Source organism: Haliaeetus albicilla, chromosome 7 (assembly GCF_947461875.1).
Source record: "Haliaeetus albicilla chromosome 7, bHalAlb1.1, whole genome shotgun sequence".
Lineage (NCBI taxonomy): Eukaryota > Metazoa > Chordata > Aves > Accipitriformes > Accipitridae > Haliaeetus > Haliaeetus albicilla.
Genome location: NC_091489.1, coordinates 46,628,188 through 46,656,035, shown reverse-complemented (window position 1 = coordinate 46,656,035; position 27,848 = coordinate 46,628,188). Strand labels below are relative to the sequence as shown.

Below are 27,848 nucleotides of genomic sequence, written 5' to 3'. Positions count from 1 at the left end.
TGAGACCAGATGAGCTCAACGCACCTGGCTGGCGCTCAAATTTAAGCTTGCAGAGCCTGGGAGGCCCTGGACCGTTCACTCTGATCCCTACTGACGGCGCCCCCAGCCGAGAGCTCGTTTCTTCTTCATTCGTCTTCCTCTGAACGTGGGGGGGGGGAGGGGGGAATTTCTTTGGATTAATTAAATCCGTTAACTGCTGGCGTCCCCATCCCCACTGCCTCTGGGTGCTGCCAGTGCCACCGCGCCCGGTCGCTAACACTGCCACGGCTTGCCCGATCCGTTTGTGTCCACGCAACCCCCTCCCGCCTCCAGCACTTCCCGGCCCCCATGTCCGGCTATTGTCCCCTGCTATCCGGAGCCGAATCCGGTCCCTGTGCTGTCGGGGAGGGACCAGGATTTAGGGAGGAAGAGGGAAGGCTGGCCAGGGCTGGCATGGCGGGCGGCTGGGCGATGGCGCTGGGCTTGGGGCTCTGCCTCACCGCGCTGCGCCAGGGAGGTGAGTGCAGCCCCGGGGGGGGGCAAATTACCCTTAACTTTGCCCCTCCGTCCCCCCACCCCGGGGCTGAGACTGTGCCCGCTTGGTGCACCCACTAGCCTCTATGTCACCCCACAGGCTGCCACCCCCCCGGCGCAGCCACGGCACCCCAAATCACAGCTGGTAAGGACATTCAGTGGGGACAATGCGGGTGGGGGGGCTCCTAAAAAATCCTGCGTCCCCCCCACCCACCCACAGTGTCCCCACCGCAGTGCTGCGGGACAATTTCCGCCTGCAGCCGGGTGATTTGGTGGCCACAGCGGGGCAAGCGTTGGAGCTGGATTGCGTCCCCCCCTTGGGGCACCCCGAACCCCGCGTGACCTGGAAGAAGGACGGGGTGACCTTGGACTTGGCGGGTGACAGGTATGTGGTCACCAACGGGAAGTTGCGGGTGGCACCGGCGCGACGGAGCGACTCTGGGCTCTACATCTGCGTGGCGGCCAACACGGCAGGCGAGAGGGAGAGCCGGGGTGCCCACGTCTCCGTCCTAGGTAAGCCAAGGGTCTCCCATGGGTGGTGGACATGTCACACCCAGCCTTGGTGCCATGTCCTCGCTGTCCCCCACGCAGAGAAGCCAACCATCGTGCGGCGCCCAAGCGACGCTGTAGCGGTGGCCGGCAGCACTGTGGAGCTGGGCTGCGGCGCCCAAGGTGACCCGGCGCCGCGGGTGCAGTGGCACAAGGAACGTGGGGACCTGCCCTGGGGCAGGTAGGTGGTGGCAGGGTGGAGGTGTCCCATCCCCGGGGCCCAGGGTGGGGATGGGGCTGATGGAGAGCTGGTGACCTGCAGGCATGAGGTGGACCGGGAGCACACGTTGCGCCTCTACGCCGTGACGCTTGCCGACGCCGGCACCTACGTGTGTACAGCGCAGAGCCAGCTGGGCACTGCCGCCGCCACTGCCCGCCTCCGCGTGGAAGGTCAGTGGTGGGACCTCCATGGGCTCCACCATCACGGACACCCAGGGCCATCTGGGGGTCCGTGCAAGGGGATCCGTCTAACAGGGTCCATCTAACGGGGTTCATCCAAGGAGGTCATCCATGGGGAGTCCATCCAAGGGGGATCCATCCAAGAGGGGTCCATCCAAGGAGGCCATCCAAGGGGAGTCCATCCATGGGGGTCCATGCAGGAAGGTCTATCCAAGAGGGTCCATCAAAAAAAGGTCCATCCTACTGAGTCATCTAAGGGGGTCCATTTCAAGGAGGGTCCATCAAAGGGGGTACTTCTGAATGGGGTCCATCTCAGGAGGTCCATCTAAAAGCATCCATTCAACAGGATCCATCCAAGCATGTCCATGTAAGGGGATCCATCTAAGGGGATGCATCCAGGTGGGGATCCATCCAAGGGGCTCCATTCAAGAGAGTCCATCTAAAGGGCATCCATCCAAGCAGGTTCCTCCAAGAAGATCCATTTAAGGGGGACTGTCCAAGGTGGGGGTCCATTAAAGGGGGATTGAACAAGAGGTATTCATCCAAAGGGTCCGTCTAGGGATACATCAATAGGGGTCTATCATGGGGTCCATCAAAGGGGATCCATCCAAGAAGTGTCCATCCAAGAGGTGTCCATCCAAGATAGATCCATCAAAAGGTGTCTGGCCAAGGAGGTCCATCCAAGTGGGTCCATCCAAGGGGTCCATTTGAGTGGGTCCATCCAGGGAGACATCAGGGTTTCCAGGCATGGGTATCTGAGGTGGGTGCCCTGGCAGGTGCCAGGGGACCTTGCTCCTGCCTGGCCCTGCCGTTAGCCTCCCTCTGCCCCATAGACCAGCTGTCGATGGACCGGCAGGAGGCTGCACCATGGGACCTGCTGGCCGTGCGGCTGCACCTGGACAATGGCACCATGCTGCCCACCGCCGCTGTCCGGCTCCACTGGCAGGTTGTTGTGATGCCGGGATCTCCCCACCAGAGGACAGGACGCGGGGATGAGGCTGGAGCCACATCCCCTGTGTCCCACCATGACTCGTAATCCTTCCTATCCCCTTCAGATGCTTATGCCAGCACCGGTGCCAGTGGGCTACATGGTGCTGTACCGCTGCTTGCTCCCTGCCAGCACCTCCTGGGTCCAACATGACGCAGGCAGGGAGCTCAGCGCCATCATCCCTGCACTCCGCAGGGGCTACAAGTACGAGTTCAAGGTCCGACCCTATGCTGGAGGGACCCAGGGCTTGGACAGCAACAGCAGGCACCTCTGGATACCCGAGGAAGGTGTGTTAGGTGTCCCCAGGGTTCCCCGGGTGGAGGATGGAGGGGTTGGCTGGTGGTTCCAGGGGGTCTCAGCACGTCTGTCTCGGCAGTGCCAAGCGCGGCGCCCCAGCACGTCACCGTGGGCCAGACTGAGACAGGGAATGGCACCGTGGTCGTGAGCTGGGAGCCACCTCCTCCTGAGGCCCACAATGGCATCATCCGGGGCTACAAGGTTTGGGGTGATGGGGCAGGGGGGCAGGGCTGGTGGACTTCTGGCCAAGGAGGGTCCATCCAAGGGATCTGTCTAAGGGGAATATATCCAAGAAGGGAGCCTATCAAAGGTGGGGACCTATCCAAGTTGGCCATCCAAGGAGTGCCTGTCCAAGGGGGGATCCATCCAAGGGGTCCATCCAAGAGGGATCTTGACAAGGGGGTTCATCCAAAGGGGCCAACCAATGTGGAGATCCATCCCAGAGCATTCATCCTAGTGGATTCATCCAAGGGGACCCATCCGGGGGGGTCCAACTTAGGGACATTCATCCAAGGGGGTCCATGCAAAGGGGTCCATCCAAGGGGGATCCATCAGTGGAGGACCATCAAAGAGATTCATCTAAGGTGCCCCATCCTCTTGGTGCCTGCCAGGTCTGGTCAATGGGCGAGGGCTGGCAGCACACCACCAATAGGACAGTGGACGAAGGCACCCGACACCTGGAAACCCTCCTCCCAAGCCCTGGGGCCAAATTCTGTGTCCAGGTGGCGGCTTTCAATGGTGCAGGGCTGGGGGTTCCCAGCAATGTCACCTGCAGCGTCCTGGGTAGGAGACAGGGACCAAGGTGGGGTGGAGGTAGGGGTCAGGGTGGTGGCACAGGGGTGACACTGGTGGGACCCTTGCAGGGCTGACGGCGGGGAGCACCGGGGTGGAATGGGTGCTGCGGCAGCCCGCCGTCATTGCAGCTGCTGGCTCGCTGCTCTGGTTGGCCTGGCTCGCCCTCCTCCTCCTCCTCTGCCAGCGCCTCAAAAGCCAGGACACCACACCTCACCGCAGGTGAGCAGCCGTGGGGTGGGGGACACGGGGACATCCCTGGCACGGTGGGGATGGGGCACCCTGATGGCACCCCTTGCCCTGCAGGCTGGTGGCTGGTGACTCGCCATGGCTCGGAGGCCCCTGGAAACCTGGCTGTGCCCCTGGAAACCTCAGCAGCAGCAGCAGCCTCAGCAACCGGCTCCTGGACAGTGACGGCAGGGACCCCCATCCCTCCAGTGAGCCCCAGGGTTGGGACCCCACCCGGTGCCATGGGACCCCCATCCATCCCAATGAGACCCCCACATGATGCCATGGGTCTCCCATCCGGTCCCCTGGGACCTCCACCCAGTTCCATGGGACCCCTCACCCATTGTCACGGGACCCCCACCCAGCGCCTGGGACCCTCACAGGGTGCTATGGGGCCAGCAAAGCATGCCCGATACCCCCATCCTATCGTGGGGACCCCCCGGTGCCATGGGACACCTGCCTGGGTGCCCCCCATTACCTCTTTTCAGGCAGCAGGGACCCCGGGGACAGACAGAGCCGAGGACAGAGGGGACAAGGGACACCCGGCTCGGCACCCATGGGTGCCCCAACCTCTCTCGCCCCTCCAGCCCTGTCCTTGGAGCCACCGAGCCTTGGCCCCCCCACCCCACCCCACCACAGGGGGCAACCGCCCCCCCTTGGGGAGACAGGGTGCTGCGGTGGGGGGCACCCCGGGGTGCGCACGTCGCCCAGCACCCCGAACCCAGCACCCTGGGAGCGCATCCACAAGCGAGGTGGGTATGGGGGAGATGTGGGGGGACACGGGGGACACTGGAGAGGTGGCTGATGGCTCTGTGTGCCCCCTCCCCTATGCAGAGCTGCAACAAGTGCACAGCACCCCGGTGCTCACGGGTGGCCCCTGCCACATCCCCGTCACTGGGAGCAGCGGCGAGTGGGAGACGGATTTTGGGCTGGCAGCTGGGTGGCCTCAGCGAAGGGGACATGATGGTGACACCGACACCACCGTGATGGCCGGAGGGGACCAACGGCGGCTGCCGGTTTTCAGCTCCCCAAAACCGCAGCGGGGCAGTGCCTCTCTGGCCTCTGCTGTCACCGGGTCACCGGTGACACCCCCAAGACCACCCCATGCATGGCACCCACCAGTGACCCGGTGAGTCTGGTTGTCCCCACCCCAGGGATGCAGCTGGGTGCTCAGCACCCCAACCCTGTGCTGCAAACGCCACCATGTCCCTTGCATCTGCAGGTCCCTGGCCACTGTGTGCCCCAGGGACACATCCCTGGTCACCAGGTGCCCCAAGGACATGTCCCCATTCACTGGGATCCCCTGGAACACACCTCCAGCCACTCGGCATCCCAGGGACACATCCCCAGTCACTGAGAGCCCCAGGGATGTGTCATCAGTCACCAGACACCCTAGAGACATGTCCCTGCTCCCTGAGGACCCCAAGGACATGTTCCTGGCCAGCAGGCACCCCAAGGATGTGTCAGCAGTCACCAGGCATCCCAGGGACGTGTCACCGGCCACCCAGCCCCCCAAGGACCCATCACCAGTCACCAGGCACCAGAGGGACACAATCTTGGCCACCAGGCACCCTGAGGACACCACCCTGGTCAGCAGGAGCCTGAGGGACATGTCCCCGGTCACCAGGCGCCCCAGGGATCCATCACCAGTGACCAAGCATCAGAGGGACATGTCTCCAACCAGCAGGCACCCAAGGGACACTTCTGCAGTCACCAGGCACCCCAAGGAGAAGTCCCCAGCCACTGGGCACCGCAGGGACAAGTTCCTGGCCACCAGGTACCACAAGGACATGTCTCTGGTCACCAGGCACCCCAGGGACCCATTACCGGTGACCAGGCACCCAAGGGACATGTTCCTGTCCAGCAGGTACCCCGAGGACTTGTCACCAGCCACCAGGCATCCCAAGGACACACTCCTAGCCACTGGGCACCCGAGGGACACATCCCCAGTCACCAGGCACCCTGAGGAGATGTCCCCAGTCCTCAGGCACAGCAGGTACAAGTTCTTGGGCACCAGGTACCCCAAGGACATATCCCCAGCCACCAGGCACCCCAGGGACACATCACCAGTGACCAGGCACCCAAGGGACACATTTCTGGCCACCAGATACCCAAAGGACATGTCACCAGTCACCAGGCATCCCAAGGACACATCCCCAGCCACCAGGCACCCCAGGGACACATCCCCACTCACCAGACACCCTGAGGAGACGTCTCCGGTCCCTGGTCACCACAAGGACACATTCTTGGGCAGCAGGTACCCCAAGGACATGTTACTGGCAGCCAGGCACCCTAGGGACCTATCACCGGTGACCAGGCACCCAAGGGACATGTTCCTGATCACCAGGTACCCAAAGGACGTATCACCAGCCATGAGGCATCCCAAGGACACATCCTCAGCCACCAGGCCCCCAAGGGACACATCCCCAGTCACCAGGCACCCTGAAGAGATGTCCCTAGTCACTGGTCACCAGAGAGACATGTTCTTGGGCAGCAGGTACCCCAAGGACATGTCCCTGGTCACCAGGCACCCCAAGGACATGTTCCTAGCCACCAGGCACCCCAGGGATGCATCACTGGTGACCAGGCACCCAAGGGACATGTTCCTGGCCACCAGGTACCCCAAGGACATGTCCCCGGCCACCAGGCACCCAAGGGACAGGTCCCCGGTCACTGGGCGTCTCTCGCCGGCATTCAGCGACGGAGTCCTCACGCCGCAGCGGGTGGCTGAGGACCTGGAGATGGACCAGGACACCGCCTGCCCCAGGTACACCCCGTCCCCCTGGGAGACCACCATGGTGGCAGCATCCCCCAGTGCCAGCAGCATCCTCGCCGTGTCTCCCTGCAGCCCTCCAGCACCAGCCACGCCACGGTCCTTCTCACCACCACACACCTATGGCTACATCTATGGGCCACCAGCCTCCGAGCTGGGTGAGGAAGAGGAGGAGGAAGAGGAAGAAGAGCGGCCAGCAACAAGGGGCTCGCCAGGGGGTTCGCTACTGAACGGCTGGGGGTCTGTCTCGGAGGACAACTTCGCCAGCGCCCGCTGCAGCTTGGTGAGCTCCTGCGACGGCTCCTTCCTCCTGGATGCCAGCTTCGCCCGGGCGCTGGCCGTGGCCGTCGATGGCCTCTGCTTCAGCCTCGAGGACACTGATGGAGCCTATGGGGGTGAGTGAAGGGTCCCTGGACCCCCTCCTCTGACCCCAAGCATTGTCACCTTCTTGGGGAAGGTGGCCCCATCATGACACCATGGTGATGCCACTGTCCTGCCTTCTCCCCAGCAGGTCCCTCACCACCACCATCACCCTTGGAGGGGGTCTTCTTGCCCGTGGTCCCCATCCCCACCTGGGACTGGGGGACGGCACTGGAGGTCCCATGGAGAGTCGGGACAGAGGCGGCCACAGGCATCCCGCAGCACGGTGAGCAGTGCCCTGATGCTGGGGTGATGGGCACCGGGGATGGTGCAGGGTGTCACCCATTGTGGGGTGCTGGAAAATGTCCCCTTTTCTTTCCAGGTGGCCACAGGTCGGGGAGTGGCAGTCCCTGGGCCAGCGTGAGTGGCGAGCCGGGCACAGGAGGGACAGTGGCGTGGCAGTCCCCAGGGTGTAGGACACAGCAAGGCCAGAGTCCCCTCAGCTCAGCTAAAATCCAGCTTTATTAAGCAGTTCCCCAAAAAGGGGCTTTCTGCTAGCAATAGCCACCTGTGAAGGGTGGGTGGCACTGGGGTGGGCAGGTGTCCCTCCTTCCCCAGCATCCTTGTCCTCCCCAAGTGTCCTTATCCCTCCCCAGAGTTCTCATCCCTCCACAGCATCCTCATCCTCCCCAAGTGTCCTCATTCTCCCCCAAATCATCCCCCAACCATCCTCGTCCAGCCCAAGTACCATTGCCCAGCCCAAGTGTCCTCATCCTTCCCCAGTGTCCCCATCCTTATTCTCCCCAAGTGTCCCCATCCCTCCCCAAGTGTCCCCATCCCTCCCCAGCATCCTCATCCCCCCAACCATCTTCATCCAAACCAAGCACCGTTGTTCATCCCAAGTGTCCTTGTCCTTCCTCAGGGTTATTGTGCCCCCTCAGGGTCATTGTCCCCCCACTGTCCTCATCCCTGCTGACTGTTCTTGTTCCTTCTGACTGTCCTTATCCTTGCTGATTGTCCGTGTCCTTCCTCAGCATCCTTGTCCCACCTCGACCATCCTCGGCCCTCCCAAGTGTCCTCATCCCTCCCAAGCCACGTTGTCCTTCCTGAATGTCCTTGTGCCCCCTCTGAGCATCCTTGTCCCTCCTGAGCATTCTCATCCCTCCCCAGCGTCCTTGTCACTGCCCAGGGTCCTCATCCCTTGTGACTGTCCTTGGCCTCCCCAAGCATCCTCATTGCTCCCAACTGTCCTTGTCCCCAGGGTCCTCATCCTTCCTGAGCATCCTCATCCCTTCCCAGCATCCTTGGCCCTCCCAGCTGTCCTTGTCCCCAGGGTCCTCATCCCTCCCTGAGCATCCTCCTCATCCCTCCCGGAGCATCCTTGCGTCTTCCAAGCATCCTTGTCCATCCTCCCAAGAGTCCTCGTCCCACCCCGATCATCCTTGTCCCCCCCCTCGCGCTGCCGCCCACCGTCCGCTGGCTCTGTGCAACCCTATTTACATGGTGCCACTCAGAAATTAAAGAGCATCCCCTCGGTCCCCCCCATGTCCCCATCCCCGTGTCCCCAACCCTGCCACCGTCTCGCCCTCCGCTTCATCGCTTCTCCTGCGATGGGCAGGGAAATGGGGGACCCGGGCGGCAACGATGGCCTGTCCCTTCACCACGGTCCCCCGGGGTCTGGCTGCGTCCTGAGCCATGGCCGCGGGAGCTGGTGGAGCCGCGGGATGAGATGCTGCCCGTTGTGGAGCAGCTGCCGGACACCTGCCCTCGGGGCAGGCAGGAGGGTTTGCCGTAGGGGACGACCTCATCTGAAATGGAGGGGACAAGGTTGGGGGTTGGCAGTGACACCCCCCCCCAATACCACGGCTCCGGCTTACCGCTGCGGGCTGGGCGATGGGTGACCTTGCGCTCGGCCCCACTTGGCTCCCGCTCCGGCAAGGGGACGGGGGTCTCGCCCGGTGGTGGCAGCGGTGGCGGTGGCAGGTCTGCAGCAGAGAGGGAGGAGAGGGCTGAGACCCCCTGACCCCTCCAAGCCCCCCACCATTTCCCCCCCCGCCTTGCTCACCTCCCTGCTGCTTTTCCCGGTGGTAGCGGCTGCATTTGGGCTTCAGGCGACTTTTCGGGGTCTCCCTGCAGCTTTTCCCTGGGGGTGATGGCAGCGTCAGGCCCCCCTCCCAGCCGGTGAGCCCCCCCATCCACCCAAAATGGCCCCCAGGGCTCACCTGTGCCACGGGGGCGGCGGGCTCGGGGCAGGTGGGCCTTGCTGGCATCTGGACTCGGTGGGGGACTGGGTGCCCGCGGGGGGGTGCTGGCGCCGTGGGGGGGTCTCCTGGCAAAGAGGGGGTGTGGGGTGAAGCCGGGGTGCGGGGACCAGGGTAGGGGGCTCGGTGGCCACCATGGTGCTGGCACAATCCCTGGTGCCATGCCGTGCTGGAGCAGGGGAAAGCCGTGTGGTGATGGCACAGCTGGGGGGCAATGGCATGGGTGGGCTGAAGCATCACAGCTGGATTGCAGCTGCATGGCTGGGCTTGCAAAGGGCAGCTGGGTGAGTCCAGCGGCACAGCTGGGTGGGAGAACCACAGCTGGATGGCAGGGCTACATCTGGATCACAGCTGCACGGCAGGGTTGCAATGGCACGGCTGGCTGACGGTGGCACAGCTGGAACACAGTGGGATAACAGCTGCTCAGCTGGAATGCAACCGCACAGCTGGGTTGCAACCTCGCAGCTGGATGGCAATCGCACAGCTGGATGGCAACTGCACAGCTGGATCCCAGCACAGCTGGGTGGGACCTGCAGAGCTGGATCGCAGCACTGTTGGATTGCAACCGCACAGCTGGGTTGCAATGGTACAGCTGGCCCCTGATGCCACAGCTGGATTGCAATGGCATGCCAGCATTGCAATGGCACAGCTGGATTGCGATGGCACTGCTGGATCATGGCAGAGGCAGCCATGACAGCACAGCTGGACGGCAACTTCCCAGCCAGCTCGTGATGGTGCAACTGCATCGCGATGGCACAGCTGGATTGTTATGCCACAGCCAGCCCACAGCGTCATGGATGGATCATATGACAGCATGGCCGGAGCACAACCGGACAGCGGGGACAGATGGTGACAACACAGATGGATCACGAAGGGACATCTGCACCATGGCGGGACATCCAGACCCCAGTGGGACATCCAGACCCCGATGGCATGCCGGACCATGATGGCACAGTACGGCTGGATCATGACAACAAAGCTGGATCGTGATGGGACATCTGGACCCCAACGGGACATCTGGACCCCAATGGCACAGCTGGACCATGATGGCACGGCAGGGCCAGATGGTGACAGCACAGCTGGATAACGATGGGACACCCAGACCATGGTGGGACATCCAGACCCCAATGGGACATGCAGACCCTGACGGGACATCCAGATCCCAATGGCATGGCCGGACCAAGCAAGGCCCATCTCCTACCGGGGCAGGCGGGGGCTATCAAAGTCACGGAGCCGGGGGATGTCCTCAGTGGCATGGGGCGATGGTGTCAGTGTGGCGGTGGACCGGCAGCCAGAGGAGGCAGCAGGCGAGGATGCACCGGTGGCACAGGGGACATCCTCACCGGGATACCACTCCTCCCTCCCCAACCTGCAGGGTGGGGGCCACAGGGTGGGTGCTGGGGCCAGCACACCCCAGCCCCCCCAACCCCCCACACTCACCCTCTGGCCGCCTCTTCCTCTTCATCCTCCTCTTCCTCCTCCTCCTCCTCCTGGGCACACTGGCTGAGCTCGCTGGCCGAGGGTGGTGGGGGCAGCAGCTCCGTCCAGCTCACCGCCGGCGGTTTTACCGCTTGCCCCAACTTCTTCCCTTTCGTCCCTGTGGCAAGGAAGGATGCCAGGGAGGGGTCTGTGGGGAGGGGACCGTGCCATCAACACCCATATGTGTCCCCAACCCATCCCACCGCCCTACCATGCTCGTCTCGGCCACGGGATGCCTGGGGGGCATCCATCAGCTGGGGACCCCCCCCGGCGTAGGGGGTCCCGTGCTGTGAGAATGGACGGGGGAAGGTGCAGAGCTCCTCGCCGCCCGCCTCGATGGTGCTGTAAACTGGCCCCTCTCCAGACCCCGCTCCAAATTGCTCCGTCTGGGCAATGTAACGGGTGATGCCGGCATCTGCAGAAGGCAATCGGCACCGTCAGCATTGACCATGACCTCCCTCCCCAGTCCAAGCCACCCATCCCCACGATGACCACTCACCATTGTAGTATCTCTCGGTGGTGGTCCCCAAGCAGCCGGCGGCACCGGCTGCACCACCACCGCGCCATGCGTCTGCCAGCCACGGGTAACCACCACCAACGGCTGCCCTGCAAGGAGATGGGGTAAAGGGATGCCGGTAGTTGGCACTGGGGGTCCCGGGGAGAGGAGGGGTGGATATTGGGGCATTACCTGGGGCTGCTGCGTGCCGGAGCTGGGAAGGCGACTGCGGAAAGAGGTGGGGGTGAGGGCGGCGAGGGGCCGCAACGGGTCCCCGCGGCACCTGTAGGCTTACCGGTGGGCGTATAGGCGAAGGATGCTGTAAAGAGAGAGGCGGTGGGTGGCTGGTGGGGTGATAGGTGCCGGGGTTGGGGGGGGGATCCCAACACTAGCACCTTTTCCCATACCAGTGAAGTGGCTGAGCTCCTTCTTCCTCCGGCGGCGGCCATAGAGCCAAGCGGCGAAGGCAGCGAGGATGACCCAGCAAGCGCCGCCAACGCCAGCGATGAAGGCCGGCTGCCTGGCCACCTCAGCCAAACGCTCGGCCACGCTGCTCCTGCCCACTGGCCCCACATCCCGCTCCACCGGGGGGGCTGCAAACAACGTGGGGAAGGGGGACACACCGGCAGGGGTGCCGACGAGCCGTCCCCAGCACTGGGGTGACCCCCGCCACCCCCCCACCAATGGGTGCGGCGGCGGCGACGAGAGACTCACCGATGCGGATGGGGACAGGGGCGCTGCGGGCGCCCACGCCAGCGCCGGTGGCGGCAGCGACTTCAGCACGGTAAGGGACGCCGGGGACCAGCCCCCGCAGCACCGTCGCCAGCACTGTCCCCTCCACGCTCTGGTTGATGTGGAAGCGGCTCTCGTTGCCCAAGCACCAAATCTGGGGGCAGGGGGACATCATGACATAATGTCATGGAGGGACAGAGGGGACCTGCCGCGTCCCCGCCAGCGGTCTGACCTTACCCGGTAATCACGGATGACGCCGTTCTGCTCAGCCGCCGGCGGCGGCTGCCACGAGATGCGGACACTGGTGCCATTACCAGCCACGCTGACAGCTCGTGGAGGGGCACTGGGGGCTGTTGGAGGGGGGGGACACAGGGGGGGTGTCACCTCCTGGGGGTCCCCAGGGACCCTCGCCATCCCCCACATCCCCGCACTCACCCGCCTCAGGGGTGCGCAGGGCGCGCACAGCGCTGTCGGGGCCGTGGAGATGATGGAAGTAGGGTTGGACCTTGACCTCGTAGTCCTGGCCTCGGCGCAGCTCAGTGAGCAAGGCCCCCCGTTCCCCCGGTGCCTGCACCACCTGCGCCTCCTCCCAGCGCCCACCGTGCTGCCGGTACAGCACCCGGTAGCCCTGAACGAACGGTGTTTGGTGCTCCACCTGGGGACCCGAGGGGAGGGTGGGGTGAGGCGGGGGGATACTTGGCACTGGGACCCCTGTACTGGCGGTGTGGCGCAGCACTCACGGTCCAGGAGAGGCGGACAGCACCCGGTGGCAGCACCACGGGTTCCTGTAGGTGCACGGCCACTTGTGCCAGCTCCCGCTGCACCTGCTGGGGGTCCAGCCCTTGCTGCGTGGGGCTGGTGTCTGCCAAAAAAATGAGAGGGTGGACAGACCATGGACACCTCCAGTGGTGTCAGCAAGTGGGGATGCCATGGTGACACCACATTCCCATGGTGGGTCCGTGGGAACCTCCACTGGCGTCATTAGGTGGGGATGCACTCAAAGGTTTTGGGTGCACGGGCACCTCCATCAGCATCACCAAGCGAGGATGTACCCAAGGGTGGTAGGCGCGTGGGCGCTCCCATTGGCATCACCAAGTGGAGATGCACTCAAGAGTGGTGGGTTCACGGGCACTCCCATTGGTGTCTCCAAGTAGAGACGCACCCAAGGGCGGTGGGCGCGTGGGTACCTCCATCAACATCACCAAGCAGAGTTGGACCCCAGGGTGGTGAGTTCACAGACACCTCTGCCAGTGTCACTGCTGGGTCTCACCTTGGGTGCGCACAGGCTCCGAGATGCCGCTGGGGTCACTGAGCCCGTAGGCGTTGACCGCCCGCACCAAGAAGAGGTAGACGGTGTCGGGGACGAGGCCGCTCACCGTGTGGGTCTCACTCTCCACGTCGGCTGCCACCGTCTGCCATGGGCCACCCGCCGCCTGGCTGCCAGGGTACAGGGGTGACCCATGGTGGGGTGGCACCGGGCCACCGCATCACCCCTGCACCCAGAGAGGACGCTTGTGTGATACCTGAAAGCCTCCACTATGTAGGAGGTGATGCCGGCAGCACCGCTGTCCTCATTCCCTTTCCAGCTCAGGGTGACGCTGCTTTTGGTGATGTTGGTGACCACAGGGGTGGAGGGTGGCCCAGGGAGGACACCGGGCTCGGGGGAAGGCAGGGAGAGGTCGGATCCGTCACCTGCAGGGAGATGCGTGGAGATCTGGGGTGGCTTTGTCCCCAGTGCCACGGTGTCCCCAGCGCAGTGACGTCCCCGTGACCCACCTCGCACCTCCAGGGAGCCGCCCCAGCGGGTCTCGCCCGCCGGGCTGGTGGCCACGCACTCGTAGTGCCCGGAGTCCGTCACCTGCGAGGGGAAGAGCTCCTGCCCCATCACCCCTCGCACCCGCCACCCCTCGCACCCGCCTCCTTTGCACCCACTGACCCTCGTAACCATCACCCCTCGCGCCCACCACCCTTTATGCCCACCGCCCCTCGCATCCACAACCCTGGGCGCACATCGCCCTTTGCACCCACCACCCGGAGCTCCCGTCCCCATGAGCACCCACAACCCTGAGCACCCACCATCCTGAGCACCCGTCTCCCTTTGGTCCCACCACCCTTTTCAACCACCACCCTGAGCACCCACTGTCCCCCTTCCCCACACCTGGAGCCCCTCCCGTCCCTGCAGTGCCACCCCATGGGTGCCCCCCCCGGGAGTGGGTGCCCTGAGCCCCCGCTCCGGACCGGCTCACCCGGAGGCTGGTGATCTGCAGGGTGCCGTTCTCCAGCAGGCTGGCGCGGGGCTGGGCACCTACCAGGGTGCTCCCATCCTTCAGCCACCCCACGCTGGCCGGGGGGTCACTGCCCCCCACCCAGCAAGGCAACCGCGCCGTGGCCCCCACCGGCAGCACCGTCCGGTTGGCGGGACCCCGGCGGATCACCGGTGGTCGCTGCTCAGCCAGCGCTACGGTGGAGAGGGGTGGGGGGAAAACCGGGAATTCCTCGGTGCTGGGATGGGTGCCGCTGGTGCACCAAATGCACCCGTTGCCTGCCGGCCTGGGACTTACCCTCTTCCACCTCCAACCGCGCCTTGGCCAGCACGCTGCCGGCCACGCTGATGGCCTGGCACAGGTAATAACCGGCGTCGGTGGGCTGCACGTTGGCGATGGTGATGGCGCCGCTGGGGCTCACCGAAAAGCGGCTGGTGGGCTGCAGGGGCTGGCCGGGGAACAGCAGGGTCTGGGGGGGGGGGAGGGAAGGGTGCAGAGGGCTGCTGAGTGGGGGAGGGCGGTGGAGGGGATGGGGAGAGGATGGGATGGGATGGGATGGGATTGGGATTGGGATTGGGATTGGGACTGGGATTGGAATGGGGATGAGGATGGGATGGGGATTGGGATGGGGACAGGGATGGGATGGGGATGGGAGGGGATGGGGTGGGATGAGTATATGGGATGGGGATGAGATGAGGATACAGGATGCGGTGGGATGGGATGGGATGGAGATGGGGACAGGGATGGGGATGGATGGGGACAGGGCTGGGGACAGACCTGGCTACCCTCCTTCTGCCAAAACACGGCGGGCGGCGGGTTGCCCTTGCTCTGGCACTGGAAGGTCACGCTCTGGCCGGGGGTGACAGTCTGGTCGCGGGGGCCAGTGACGAGCTGGGGGGGCACTGCCACAGCGCAGGGAAAGAAAAGGGCTTGCCCGGCCACTTTGCCAGCACCCACGGGTGCTCCCTCAGGGACCCCCCCTTACCGTGCACGGTGAGGGTGCCCGACGCCTCCGACCTGCCCACACTGTTGTCGGCCACGCAGGTGTAGGTGCCCTCGTCCTCCGCCCGCAGCCGGCTGATCCGCAGGGTGTTGTCGGGCAACACCTCCCACCTGGAGCGGGGGCGGGGGGAACGCCACGAGGCCGCGGCACCGACAGGGTGCCGGGGTGCCACGAGGGCACGGGGTGCCGTGGGGATGTGGGATGCGATGGGGGTATGGGATGTGATGGGGATGTGGGATGTGATGGGGATGCAGGATTCCATGAGGATATGGGATGTGATGGGGATTTGGGATGCGACGGGGATGTGGGTGCTCTGGGGATGTGGGATGCGATGGAAATGGGGGATATAGTGGGGATGCGGGATTCGTTGGGGATACAGGATGCGATGGGGAGGCGGGATGAGATGGGGACTTGGGATGTGTTGGTGTGGGGGTATGATGAGGATGTGGGGTGCAAGGAAAATGGGGAATGCAATGGGGATATGGGATGTGACGAGGATGCAGGATACAGTTAAGATGCAAGATGAGATGCGGATAGAGGATGCAATGAGGATTCGGGATGTGATGGGGCTGCGAGGTGCAATGTAGATGGGGGGTGCGATGGAGACATGTGACGTGCGATGGGGACGCAGGATGCGATGAGGACGTGGGATGCGATGGGGATGCAGGGTGCGATGAGGCTGGAGGACACAACAGGGATATGGGATGCCACGGGGATACTCGACGCCATGGAGATGCAGGCTGCGACGGAGATGCAAGACGCTCCGAGCGCACCAGGCTGGCACGCAGCGATGCCACCCGGCTGCACCCCGGACACCCCCACCCCAGCCCTGGCACCCGCCACCCATGCCAGCCCCCTCGCCCACCGCTTACCTTCCCGGAGGCATCTTGCCCTCCTCCTTGCGCCAGCGAGCCGCGGGCTGGGGGTCCCCCACCACCTCGCAGGGAAACTCCACCGTCCCCTCCACCAGCACCGCTTTGTTGAGGGGCCTCTTGCCGAACGCTGGGCGCTCTGCAGGGGCGGCCGTCAGTCCTGCCGGGACGGCACCCGCCCCCGACGCCCCAAAAATGACATCCCCATCCCCACGCACCGAAGACCACTAGCTCGGCCGGCTCGCTGTCCCTCTCCCCCACCACGTTGGCGGCCACGCAGACGTAGACGCCGGCATCGCTCTTACGGGTGCTGGCCAGCATCAGCTTCCCACCGCGGATCTGCCAAGGCAGCCCGGTTCAACCAGAGCGGGGGGGCTCAGCCCTCCCGCCCCCCAGGTTTTGGGGGGCACCCCCCCCATATCCCTCACCGTCAAGCGCTCGTCCTCGTCGCTGAGGCGAACACCGTTCTTCTTCCAGGAGACGCTGGGTTCGGGGTGGCCGCGGGGGGGGACACACTCCAGGACGGCCGGTTCGCCCGCCGCCACCACCACGTCCCCGGGGGGCTGCCGGAAATCATCCCGCAGCACTGGTGGGGGGCGGGGGGGTGTCATGACATCAGCCCTGCCTCAGTTTCCCCATCCCTGCACCCCTAATGCTGGGGACCCCCCCTCCTCCCAGCACGGAGATACCAAAGCTGAGCGATGCTGCAGTTCATGTCGGCAGGACCTGGATCCGACCGTTGATGCGGGGTGTAACACTGGCCCCCCCCCAGATCTAGCCCTGTCCCCCCCCAGAATAATCCCTGGTGATTGAGCTAAACTCACAGCCGGCTCTAAGCCCGGTCTGGATTTAACTCCGGCATCATCCCGGCCCTCGGTTTGAGCCTCAGCGGGTGGCACCCCCGAGGGCCGAAGCTTGGGGTGGCACCGGCGATGTTCTTGTCATTGGTTTTAGTGTATCGGCACTTATTTTAATTTATTTGCAATTATTTGAATTTATTTTCAAATACTTCCAGTGCTTTTCCCTTCTTTTCAATGATTTTTGTTTCTTTTTGATTTTAATTTCTTTTTGATTATTTTCCTTTGTTTTCACTTCTTTTCCCTTCTTTTTGTTTCTTTTCTATTATTTTCACTTATTTTCAATTATTTTAACTTTTCACTTCTTTTTTTCACTTATTTTTCTTTTATTTTCCCTTCTTTTCATTTCTTTCCCTTATTTTCAATTATTTTAACTTCTTTTCATTTGTTTTCCTTTACTGTTACTTCTTTTCTTTTACTTTTACTTATTTTCATTTATTTTTACATATTTTTCTTTCTTTTCTCTTATTTTCACTGACTTTCATTTCTTTTACCTATTTTCATTTCTTTTCCCCTATTTTCAATTATTTTCATTTCTTTTCCTTTCTTTTTCCTTCTTTTTGCTCAGCAGCGCCAGGCCTGAGGATTTTGCAGCCCCTCATCCCCTGAGCTGCCGCACCGGGCTGGGCTCTGTGGTGAAACCAGGACCCCCCCAACCTTCCCCAAGCCCTCCCCGCTGTCCCCCCGTGTCCCCCCCAGGGGACTCACCGGCCACCTCCAAGGATGCATTCCTGCTGGTGGCCTCCCCCAGGTAATTTCTGGCCACGCAGACATAGACCCCCTCGTCGGGCTTCCCCCGCCGGCCATGGAGGATGCGGAGGAAGAAGAGGGACCCCCCCGGCAGGAGGGTGCGGTGGGAGCGGGGGTCCTCCCGGTCCGTCTCCACCCGCTCCCCATCTTTGTACCACTCCACCGCCGGGGATGGGCGCCCTTCGGCTTTGCAGCTCAAGGTGGCCGGTTCCCCCTTGGAGACCAGGAGATCCGTGGGGTGCTCCACGATACGGGGTGCCATGTCCTCCAGCTGAGGGTGGGACCCTGTTTAGAAAATAGGGGGGGGTGGTCCCCGTGACTTCCCCCAGGGAGGCGGGGCAGGGGGTTTTGCAGGGCTGAGCAACCCCCGTCGGGTTTCACGGAGCTTTCCTGGCACCATCACCTGCTTTGCTTAGTGAGCAGGAGGTGAGATGAATTGTGGTCAGGCCTCAGCCCAGTGTCTCCCCCACCACCCAACCAGGAGGTGAGATGACCAGGCGGTGAGATGAAGTGTGGCCAGGTCTCAGCCCAGTGTATTCCCCCCACCCCAGGGTGGGTGCTGGTGTGGTGGGGAGCAGGACCGGGAGGGTGTCAGACCTCGGACACACCGGGGGACGAGGACAGGGGGACAAAGCAGCTCTGCTCCCAGTAATGCCCCTTTTCCACCCAGTTTCCAACTGGGCATCCCTGCGGAAATGGGGTTGGGGCTAAATTCTCCCCAAAAGGGGATTTTTTCCCCCGGTTGCAAATGATGATTTTCTACAGCAGAGCTGGTAACTCCAGACTGGAGAAACCGCTTTATTTTAAGTTAAAAAAACCCAACCATATTGGGTCTGTGGGGCTGTTCCAGGAAAATCCCCACCCTTAGGGCATGGGAATTAATGAATGCTCATTAATGTTGGGATAATTAATGCTCATTAACGCTGGGGTCTAACTGGCTGGGTCTGGCTGGCATGGCCCACCCGTGTCCCCAAGTGCCACCCACGGCTGGCACTGCACTTCAGGCTGTGCTCACTGAGTGTCACTGCTGTCCCAGAGACGGGCTGCACGCCCACGCAAGTGCACACCCAGACACACACACAGATTGCACACGCATGTGTGTGTGTGCACAAACATGCACATGCATAAACGCACGTGCAGCCAGGCACGGGCACGGATGCATGCATCAGCTACGCCTTTGCGCACAAACGTGTGCTTACAGACACGTGCACACGGCAGGTGCACACACTCGTGTGTGCACGCACATGCTTACGTGCATGTGCAGATGCATGCACGCGTGCGTTCACACAGGGGTGTGCATGCACTTACGCAGCAGCATGCACACGTGTGTGCATTCGTGGAGGGGTGTGCATGTACACACACACAGAGGTACACGCACACACATGGGTATTCGCACAGGGGTGTGGGTGCGGACACAGACGTGCATTTGCACACGCGCATTTGCACATGCACGCAGGGTGCGCATCCATGCATGTTCACACACGTGTTCCGATGAGGCGCACAAGCCTGCACTTACCCTCGTCCCTGCGTATCTGCACACGCATGCACACACACGCCTGCAGCTCCACACATGCACGCCGCACTCATGTTTGTCCCCCCCCCATTTGCACACGCGTGTACACGTGTTCCTGTCCCAGCTCCCGAGTGTTGCGGGGAGGGGTGGGCTGTGATTTGGGGCGCCCCAAGCAGCTGGGATGCGTTGCCATGGGGACGGGATGCAGCTGCCATGGGGACGGGGGGGGGGGATGCTGTGGGATACCGGGTACCCCGTGGGGCGGTGGCGGCATGGGGTGGGCACAGCGGGGGCCGAGGGGGCCGCAGCTGGGCCCGGTGGCTAATTGGGATGAGCAGGGGGTCAGGCCAGGCCCCCTCCTGTGTCAGGGCGGGGGGTCCCGTGGTGTTTTGGGGACAACCCCCCTCCCCATCGGCCACCCAGAGCCAACTGGAGGGGGAAGCGCAGACTAAAAAAGAGGGGAAAAGCTCAAAAATGGACTTAAAATTCAGGTGGACACCCCTTCCCTCGCCCCCCCCCCCCGGCACCCACAGCTGGCCGGGGCTGCCACCCACCGCACCCCGGCTCAGGGACGTGGGGCTGGTTTGGGGACGTGGGGCTGGTTTGGGGACACGGGGACGGTTTGGGGACACAGGGATGGTTTGGGGACACAGGGACAGTTTGGGGACATGGGGCTGGTTTGGGGACACGGGGTCTCTCCTGGCTCAGGGTCTGGGGGTTGGTTTGGGGACACGGGGACAGTTTGGGGACACAGGGCTGGTCCTTGTTCGGAGTCTGGGGATTGGTGCGGGGACATGGGGGCAGTTTGGGGACACTGGGTCACTTCCAGTTCGGGACTGTGGGGTTGGTGTAGGGACACAGGGACAGTTTGGGGACACGGGGTTGCTATCTGTTTGGGATCTAGGAGTTGGTCCGGGGACATGGGGACTGTCTGGGGACACCACCTCAGTCCCAGTTCACGGTCTGGGGGTCGGTCTGGGGACATGGGGCCAATTTGGGAACAGGGGGGTTGCTCCGGGTTTAGGATTTGGGGACAGGGGGCTGGTTTGGGGACACAGGGTTGTTCCCGATTTGGGGCCACCGGTCTGGACACAGTTCGGGGTCCCAGGGACTATCTGGGCACAAGTGACTGCTCCCGGTCCGCGGTCCGGGGGTTGGCCCGAGGACACGGAGCCGGTGCCGGCATGGGGGCATGGGGACATGGGGCTGATTTGGGGCCACGGGCTCTCGCTCCCAGACTGGGGACCCGGGGTAGGTCCCAGCACGGGGACCCGGGACCAGTTTGGGGTCCCAGCTCGGGGCTGGGGTGGGGGTGTGGGGGGATGCTACGGGCTATTTCCAGCGGGACGGTGGGGACAGCGGGGCCAGACAGCGGGGTCCCGGGGCCACGTACCGTTACCGGGGGGGAGGCCGGGGAGGTGGAGGGCGGCGATGGTGCGGTTGATGCCGAGCAGGAGCTGGGACGAGTTGGAGCCCTCGGCCCCCAGCGAGTCGGCGAACAGGTTCATCTGCAGCAGCGTCTTCAGCAGGTACCGCAGCATCCTCGGCCCGGCCCGGCTCGGTTCGGCTCGGTTTGGCTCAGCAGGGTCCGACCCGGCTCGGCTGAGCTGGGCTCAGCTGGGCTCGGCTCACCTGAGCTGGGCTCAGCTCGGCTCGGCTTAACCCGACCCGGCTCGGCTCGACTCGGCTCGGCTGAGCGGGGCTCAGCCCGCGGCGCCGCCCCCCGGGGCCGGTGGGGAGCGGGGGCGCGGCCAGTGCGGGTGGGAAGGGGGGGGGCTGGGGAGGAGGGGGAGGTATCCCTGCCCCCCCCTTTTTTGGGGGGAAGGGGGATGGGGGGGTCTATATGGGGTGGGGGGGGCCACGGTAGGGGGTGGAGGGGGATTGGGGTGACCTTTGGGGGGGGGCAGAGGAAAAAGGGGTGGGGGGTCTTGGGGTGGGGGGAGGAGGAGGAGGAAGAGAGGCTGCTGTGCTGCCCGGCCTCATCCCAAAGACAACGACACCCCACGGGGTTGCCCGTAACCCCCCTCCCAGCCAAAGTGCCACCCGGGGGACACCCCCCCTTTCAGTGAACCCCAAAAAGCAGCTTAAACCCCCCCCCCATCCCATGGGGAAATGGGGCTGCTCAGGGGGGGAACAGCCTCATCACCACGGCCCGCAACAGCGGGGTGAGGTGGCAGAGGTGGGTGACACTTTTGGGGGTGCTGGGGCCACTAGTGGCCTTGAACTCGGGGGGGGGCGGGGGGGACGATGACACACAAGCACCAGCGAGCAGTGCTGTTGAATTCATAATTAGCAATTAGCCACTTAATTAATGCGCTGGGGCTGATGTGTGAAGCAATGCGCCTCCTCCAGCTGGCCCCCTGTTTGGGGGGGGGGTCGTTATTGGGGGGGGCGTTATGGGGGAGGGGGCTCTAACAATCTCCTTGGGATAGGACAAAGGTGGGGGCGATGACAGGGTGGGGGGGGAAAGTGGGGGTCGGGAGTTTGGGGAGCCCCAGGGGCGGGGGGCTGGATGGGGCTGGGGCTGCTCGGGGAAGAGAGAGGAGTGGGGTGGGGAACGGGCGAGCAGGGGGGGAACATCTGCCTGCACATCTGGGGGGCGATGGGCAGGGTGAGCGGGAGAAGGGGCCTCACATCTGGATGCACAGCAGCAGGTGAAACAGGCCTTTGCACATCTGGGGGGGCGAATGAATCCCAGAGGAGGTTCACATCTGAGGGCTCTTGGGGGCACAGCTGGGGGGGGCTTTTTAATGCACATCTGGGACACCAAGGATCTCCGGGATGTTCACATCTGGGAGGATTGGGCGGTCGGGGGATGCGTACACATTGAGGCAAACATCTGGACGGCTCGGGTCACAGCTGGAGGGGTCCCTGGGGTCACAGCTGGGTACACATCTGACGGCACAGGGATGCCGGAGCACACCTGGAGAGCCGGGTGGTTTGCATTTGTGCACATCTGGAGGCACAAGCAGGGGGTAGGCAAGCTCACATCTGGGCACACATCTGGAGAGCTTGCACGAGCATGCTCTCCCCCATCCCCAGAGCTGTGCTGGGGCCACAGGCAGGCACACATCTGGCCCCCTGCCTGCATCTGGGGTGGCTCAGCCTCACCAGCATCCTCCGGGCTCTCCCATCTCCCACCAAATCCATCAGATCCCGGTGCTGCCAGCGATGGCAAAGCTCCTACCCGGGCATCGGGGCGGGGGGGGCGATGCATTATTCATCCATCCCTCTCGTAGCCAGGCACGGAGAAAATAAATAAATATTAATTTAATAGGACCACAAAGCTTTTCCGTTTCTCCTGCTGGGGATGCGGCAGCCTGAGGATTTCCCGGCAGGATCAAAAAAAAAGGAGAAATAAATTATCCACAGAATAACAGGTTTACCCAACTATTATCCAAATAATTCTCCAAGGTGGGAATTGAAGGTGATGCTGGAATATTAAATGCCGTGGTATTCCCCCTCCCCCTTTTTGGGTGTCCCCAAAAAAGCCGAGCCTTGGGGATGGGGCATCTCCAACCTGGGAATAGGGGATGGAAAGGGATGTTAATCCCTGGAGAGATTTTGGGCCTCTTTTCACGGAGTGCTTGGAAGAGAGGACAGTTTTCAATGGGAATCCTGGACTTTTTTTTCGGAGCCCCAGGGATTAAAACACCCCTGTATTAATCCCTCTATGAGGCCTGAGGCTGCAGCAATGGGCTCCCGGGGCTGGCACGCGTGCATCCATTGCTGATACCTCCTCCAAGATGGCTTGGGATGGGGAAAGTAGACAAAGGAGCTGCCTCATCCCGACGGATAATCCCCCCCCTCCCGCCCCGATTCATCCCCGTTAATCAGCTAGGCAAACAGCGAGCGCAGGGGCATCGCCTCCTTGTTAGCAGATTTATTACCGCTGCCGGGGCGTTTAATTGCCCTTTTATTCGGCGATTAGTTGATGTTTGCGCAGGCTTTGCCCAAACCTCTCGCTGCCATGGCCCAAAATCACCTCCCGAATTTTTTTGGCTGGGGGGAGGCTTCCCCCATACTTTGTTATCCTCGTTATTCCTCCTTATTTTCGCTGCCTCTTTATCTTTCCCACCCCTCCATGGCATCACCGGGCAGCATCAGGGTGGGGAAACTGAGGCATGAAGGACTTGGCAGTAATGACGAGCAACAAGATATTTGTATGGGCAAATGAGCGGCTGGGACCCCCCCGCACCGATGCCGGGGGGGGGTAAATCCCCCACAGCCCCATTATTAACATACCCCCCGGGAGCCCCCCACCCCGAGCTGGGCGGTTTGCTGGAAAATGCGGCTTTTTGAATATTTATAGAGGTTGTGGTGAGGCACATGGGGCGGGGGGGGGGGGGAGGAGGGGGGGAGAGATAGGCTGCCTGGTGGGGGTCAGTCTGGAGAGGAGCAATGCTGGGGTGCTGGGGGGGGACAGTGGGGTGCTGGAGGGGATGATGCTTGAATGGTTTAGGGGATGATAGTGGGATGTTTTGGGGGATGATACTGGGATGCTGGAGGGGGTGGCATTGGGATGCTGGAGGGGATGGCACTGGGATGCTGGAGGGGATGATACTGGGATGCTGGAGGGGATGGTACTGGGATGCTGGAGGGGGTGGCACTGGGATGCTGGAGGGGATGGCACTGGGATGCTGGAGGGGATGGCACTGGGATGCTGGAGGGGATGATACTGGGATGCTGTAGGGGATGGTACTGGGATGCTAGAGGGGGTGGCACTGGGATGCTGGAGGGGATGATACTGGGATGCTGGAGGGGGTGGCACTGGGATGCTGGAGGGGATGATACTGGGATGCTGGAGGGGGTGGCACTGGGATGCTGGAGGGGATGATACTGGGATGCTAGAGGGGGTGGCACTGGGATGCTGTAAGGGGTGACACTGGGATCCTTTTGGGGATGATGCTGGCATGCCCTAAGGAATGATGCTGGGATGTCTTCAGGGAGCATACTGGGATGTCTTAGTGGATGATGCTGGGATGCTTTAGGGTACGATGCTGGGATGCCAGGATGTATTAGAGGATGATAGTGAGATGCTTTAGGGGAGGGCACTGGGGTGTTTAGGTGAGTGTACTGGGATACTTGAGAGGATGACGGTGGGATGCTTTAGGGGATGATACTGGGATGCTTTAGGGGACGATGCTGGAATGTATTAGAGGATGATGCTGGGAAGCTTTAGGGGAGTGTACTGGGATGCTTTAGGGGATGATACTGGGATGCTTTAGGGGACGATGCTGGGATGTTTCAGGGGATGATGCCGGGATGTTTTAGGGGATGATGCTGGGATGCTGTAGGGGATGATGCCGGGATGCAGTAAGGGATAACCAGAGATGTTTTAGGGGAGCGCGCTGGCATGCTTTAGAGGATGATGCCGAGATGCTTTAGGTGAGCAGATCGAGATGCTTTAGGGGATGGCCCGGAGGTGCTCTGTGGGACGGCATGGGGACGCCGCAGAGGACGGGTGTCAGGCTGTCTTCCCTGCACGCCTGGCAGACGCAGGAGGCCGGTGGGTTGAGGTCTCCTCGCGGGGCGTCCCAGCTCGCCTCATTACCGCCGTCTTTGGGAAGCCAGAGCCCATGTGTTCTCGAAACGAGCGACTCGGGGTATATTAACATCCCATTTCCACCTCTTTAATATAGAGTTTGTCGAGATCATTTATCAGCCGAGCCTCCCTTCAGGGCCGGGGGAAGCCGGGCAGAGCTCAGCAGCTGGGTCACGGCAAGAGGCGAGGGATGTTCGTCCCCGAAGGAAGACGACTCCGGGTTTAACAGGTAGTGGCTCATGTGCGAATCGCTAGTTTGGGACCGGCACATCATTGGGAAAGGCTCTATCAAAGCTGGGCTTAATTGGGTGGAAGGCTTGTTTGCATGGCTGCTAATGGGGGATCAGAGGGCCGGGGACCCAGCGCTGACGGCCCTACAAAGGCAAGCAATTACTTGCTTGTCTGCATTATGTATTAACCCATCTGGGGCCGGGATATTGGCTTTGAAAGGGAGACAAAGGCGGAGGCGTGACGATATTCCCCACACCGAATTAGCCCGCCTGGGTCCCCTTTGTGCAGCGGACAGGGCAGCTGGATATGGGATGCAGCCCCTGAGGATGCTGATGGGTACCAGGGCATGGTAGCAGGGCGCTGCCTCAGTCCACATCCCCACATCCTCCTAAATATTGAATTGAGCATCTTTTCTCGCCTTTCATCAGTCACTGCGCTTTCCTGCCCACGGCCACATCTCAGGATGATTACAGCTTTGGCTTTAATTAGCCACCGTCACCATTAATAAGTTTATACTTCTTTTCGGCGGCATATTTTGGTGATGGGAGGTTAATTATGAATGGGTCAGTAAATTGCAGTAAACACTAGTCTATATCTAATGAATTGTCTGCTTGGCTTTTTGGCTAATCGTTGATTATCTTCATTGAATTGGAAGGCTGGCTCAAGCAAGGTGGTGGGGGAGCGTTGGGGAGCAGGGGGATGTTTCCCCACCACTGCCCCGAGCTGTTTGTCATACCATGCGTGCGTCTCTGCGGAGCTGAGGATGGCCACAATTCATTGCACAGGTGAGCCCTGACTGAAAACAGCCACGATTCATTGCACGGGGCGATTCCGGCTGAGAACAGCCACAGCTCATTGCACAGGTGAACCCCAGCTGAGAACAGCCACAACTCATTGCATAGGGTGATGCTAGTGGAGAAGAGCCACAGCTCATTGCACAGGTGAGCCCTGGCTGAGAACAGCCACAATTCAGTGCATGGGTGAGCCCCACTGAGAACAACCACAACCACTTGAAGCAACCCACTGCAGGGAGGCTGAGAACAGGCACAACTCACTCCAGGAATGACTCCTGGAGGCATTTGGCGGGTTGGGGGGGAACCCACGAGCCCCCCGCCGCCGTGTCATTAGCAAGCGGTCAAATGGCCCTAATGGGGACGCGCGGCTGCATCGCAATCAGCTGCTCTAGAGGAATAATGAATTTTTCAATCCCTAATTAACCGTTAACCTCATTTGCATTCCTCCCCCGGCTTATGGTGAGCCCCCTCTAATTGGGGCCTGATTAGCTCCCGGGCAGGGGTGTTTCCATACGGCGTGGTGCCAGTGGGCTCAGGGACAGGGATGGGGATGGAGGGGGGGGGGGCCTGGTGCCACCCCCCCCCAGGGCTTGGGGACGTGGGCGCCCAGCCGTGGGGATGCGTCCCCGTGGGCAGCTGGCTTTGGGGCCACCAGCTGTGGGCACATCCCTTCGGGGATGTGGCAGCTGTGGGGACGTCCCTTTGGGGACACATGGCAAGGCTGGCAGTGGGTGCAGCTCTTCGGGGACAGGACAGAGGGCTGGCAGTGGTGACATCCCTTAGGGGACATGGTGGCAGTGGGGACATCCCTTTGGGGACATCCCTTTGGGGACATGGTGGCAGTGGGGACATCCCTTTGGGGACATCCCTTTGGGGACATGGTAGCAGTGGGTGCAGCCCTTTGGGGACAGGACGGAGGGCTAGCAGTGGGGGCATCCCTCTGGTGACACTCCAGAGGGGTGGAAGTGGGGACATCCCTATGGGGACACGGCCCCGGGTGGCAGTGGGTGCAGCCCTTTGGGGACACAGTGGCAGCAGGGACATCCCTTTGGGCACACGCTGCAGGACTGGCAGCGGGGACATCGCTTTGGGGACACACCAGCAGTGGGTACCTCCCTTTGGGGACATGCCACGGGGGTGGCAGCGGGTGCCTCCCTTTAGGGACAGGCTGGCAGCAGGGACATCCCCTTGGGGATGCGTTGGTGGCAGGGACATCCCTTTGGGGACACGGTGGCAGTGGGGGGACACGTCCCTTTGGGGACACTGGCCGGGCTGGCGTTGGGGATATACCCCTGGGGCCAGGCAGGCGGTGACAAAAGAACCTGCCCCCCTCCCCGCTCAGGGGGGGTTATTGCCGCCCCCTCCGCTCTGCCGCCAGCCCCTAATCCCCCTAATTACAAGGGGATAATTACGGCCCCTGATTGCTCCCCGGCTGCTCTCCTGCCAGATGTGCTGCAGCAGGCAGGAGCAGGCAGCTCCCCCCCCAATCCTGTCCTACCCACCCCCCCCCCATTTGTTTAACCAACACTGCCCTAATTAAAGCGTTTAATTAACGAGCCCCGGGTGGGTGATGCCAACTGGGGGGTCCATAGGACCCCCCCAAACCATCCTCCTTGGGGGGCTGGGTTGGGTTTTTCTTTTGGGGGGGGTGTCATATCCCAAATCTCATTGCTGCTTGTTAGTCTTGGCTTAAGGAAGAGTTTTGAGGTGCAGCTGGGGGGCTGCCCCCCCCCTTCATTAGCTGCCTCCCAAGCTCAAGCTCCCCCCCCCCCCCCCGGGCCCAACCCCGTTAATTAGGGTGCTGGCACACAAGCGGGGACCCCCTTTGTGTCGGGGTTGGGGGGCAGCAACCGGTTTGGGGGGGCCCCTCCAGCCTGTGGGACCTGGAGGGGAAGAGGAGGCCCCGGTCCTGTCCCGTCCCCGCCCCTCCAAATGAGGGGAGGTCTGGTGTTTAGGGGTGCTCAGCATTGGGGGGGGGCTGAGGTCCAATAAATGGGGGGATGCTCGATCCCAATGTGGGGGGAGGCTCAGGCCTGATGTCTAGGGGTGCTGAACCCCCAAAATGGGAGGTGCTTAGCCCCAACAAACTGGGGGGTGCTCAGCCCCAACAAATGGGGGGTGCTCAGCCCCAAAGCGTAGGGGAGGCTCAGCT

The 27,848-nt window shown here is 62.3% G+C and overlaps 2 protein-coding genes across 10 annotated transcripts; one reads left to right on the top strand and one right to left on the bottom strand.

Moving 5' to 3' along the window:
• Positions 1-32: 32 nt before the first annotated feature.
• On the top strand, positions 33-8,434 carry ROBO4 (roundabout guidance receptor 4). Of its 9 annotated transcripts, XM_069788292.1 has the most exons (21): positions 33-496; positions 614-658; positions 748-1,026; positions 1,105-1,243; positions 1,325-1,452; positions 2,295-2,407; positions 2,517-2,736; positions 2,826-2,947; positions 3,358-3,529; positions 3,610-3,760; positions 3,845-3,975; positions 4,354-4,518; positions 4,601-4,895; positions 4,989-5,543; positions 5,631-5,762; positions 5,874-6,023; positions 6,114-6,263; positions 6,384-6,533; positions 6,615-6,934; positions 7,048-7,185; positions 7,282-8,434. In XM_069788292.1, the coding sequence occupies exons 1-21, from the start codon at positions 328-330 to the stop codon at positions 7,425-7,427; spliced, it is 3,870 nt and encodes a 1,289-aa protein (XP_069644393.1). In that variant the 5' UTR covers positions 33-327; the 3' UTR covers positions 7,428-8,434. The 9 variants fall into 9 exon arrangements, 8 of the variants coding, with proteins under 8 accessions (XP_069644393.1, XP_069644391.1, XP_069644392.1 ...); XR_011325589.1 differs by having other exon boundaries at positions 5,874-6,533; positions 7,282-7,683; positions 7,728-8,434; XM_069788290.1 differs by having other exon boundaries at positions 6,114-6,533.
• A 17-nt stretch (positions 8,435-8,451) lies between these two features.
• On the bottom strand, positions 8,452-20,667 carry ROBO3 (roundabout guidance receptor 3). The gene is given in 26 exon segments (XM_069788297.1): positions 8,452-8,707; positions 8,777-8,884; positions 8,965-9,042; positions 9,122-9,228; positions 10,362-10,529; positions 10,601-10,743; positions 10,843-11,054; positions 11,139-11,245; positions 11,328-11,454; positions 11,543-11,765; positions 11,767-12,021; positions 12,105-12,217; positions 12,303-12,522; positions 12,608-12,722; positions 13,128-13,304; positions 13,391-13,559; positions 13,644-13,725; positions 14,114-14,325; positions 14,429-14,600; positions 14,909-15,033; positions 15,117-15,244; positions 16,007-16,145; positions 16,225-16,345; positions 16,435-16,592; positions 17,572-17,898; positions 20,520-20,667. Coding segments are annotated over 26 exon segments (4,149 nt in total). The 3' UTR covers positions 8,452-8,492.
• Positions 20,668-27,848: the final 7,181 nt, after the last annotated feature.

Coding starts and splice junctions, on each gene's coding strand:
- ROBO4 (XM_069788289.1), top strand. CDS start 328: ATGTCCGGCTATTGTCCCCTGCTATCCGGAGCCGAATCCGGTCCCTGT. Junction 2,737..2,825: donor CCTCTGGATACCCGAGGAAG/GTGTGTTAGGTG, acceptor CTGTCTCGGCAG/TGCCAAGCGCGGCGCCCCAG. Junction 7,186..7,281: donor CACAGGCATCCCGCAGCACG/GTGAGCAGTGCC, acceptor TTTTCTTTCCAG/GTGGCCACAGGTCGGGGAGT.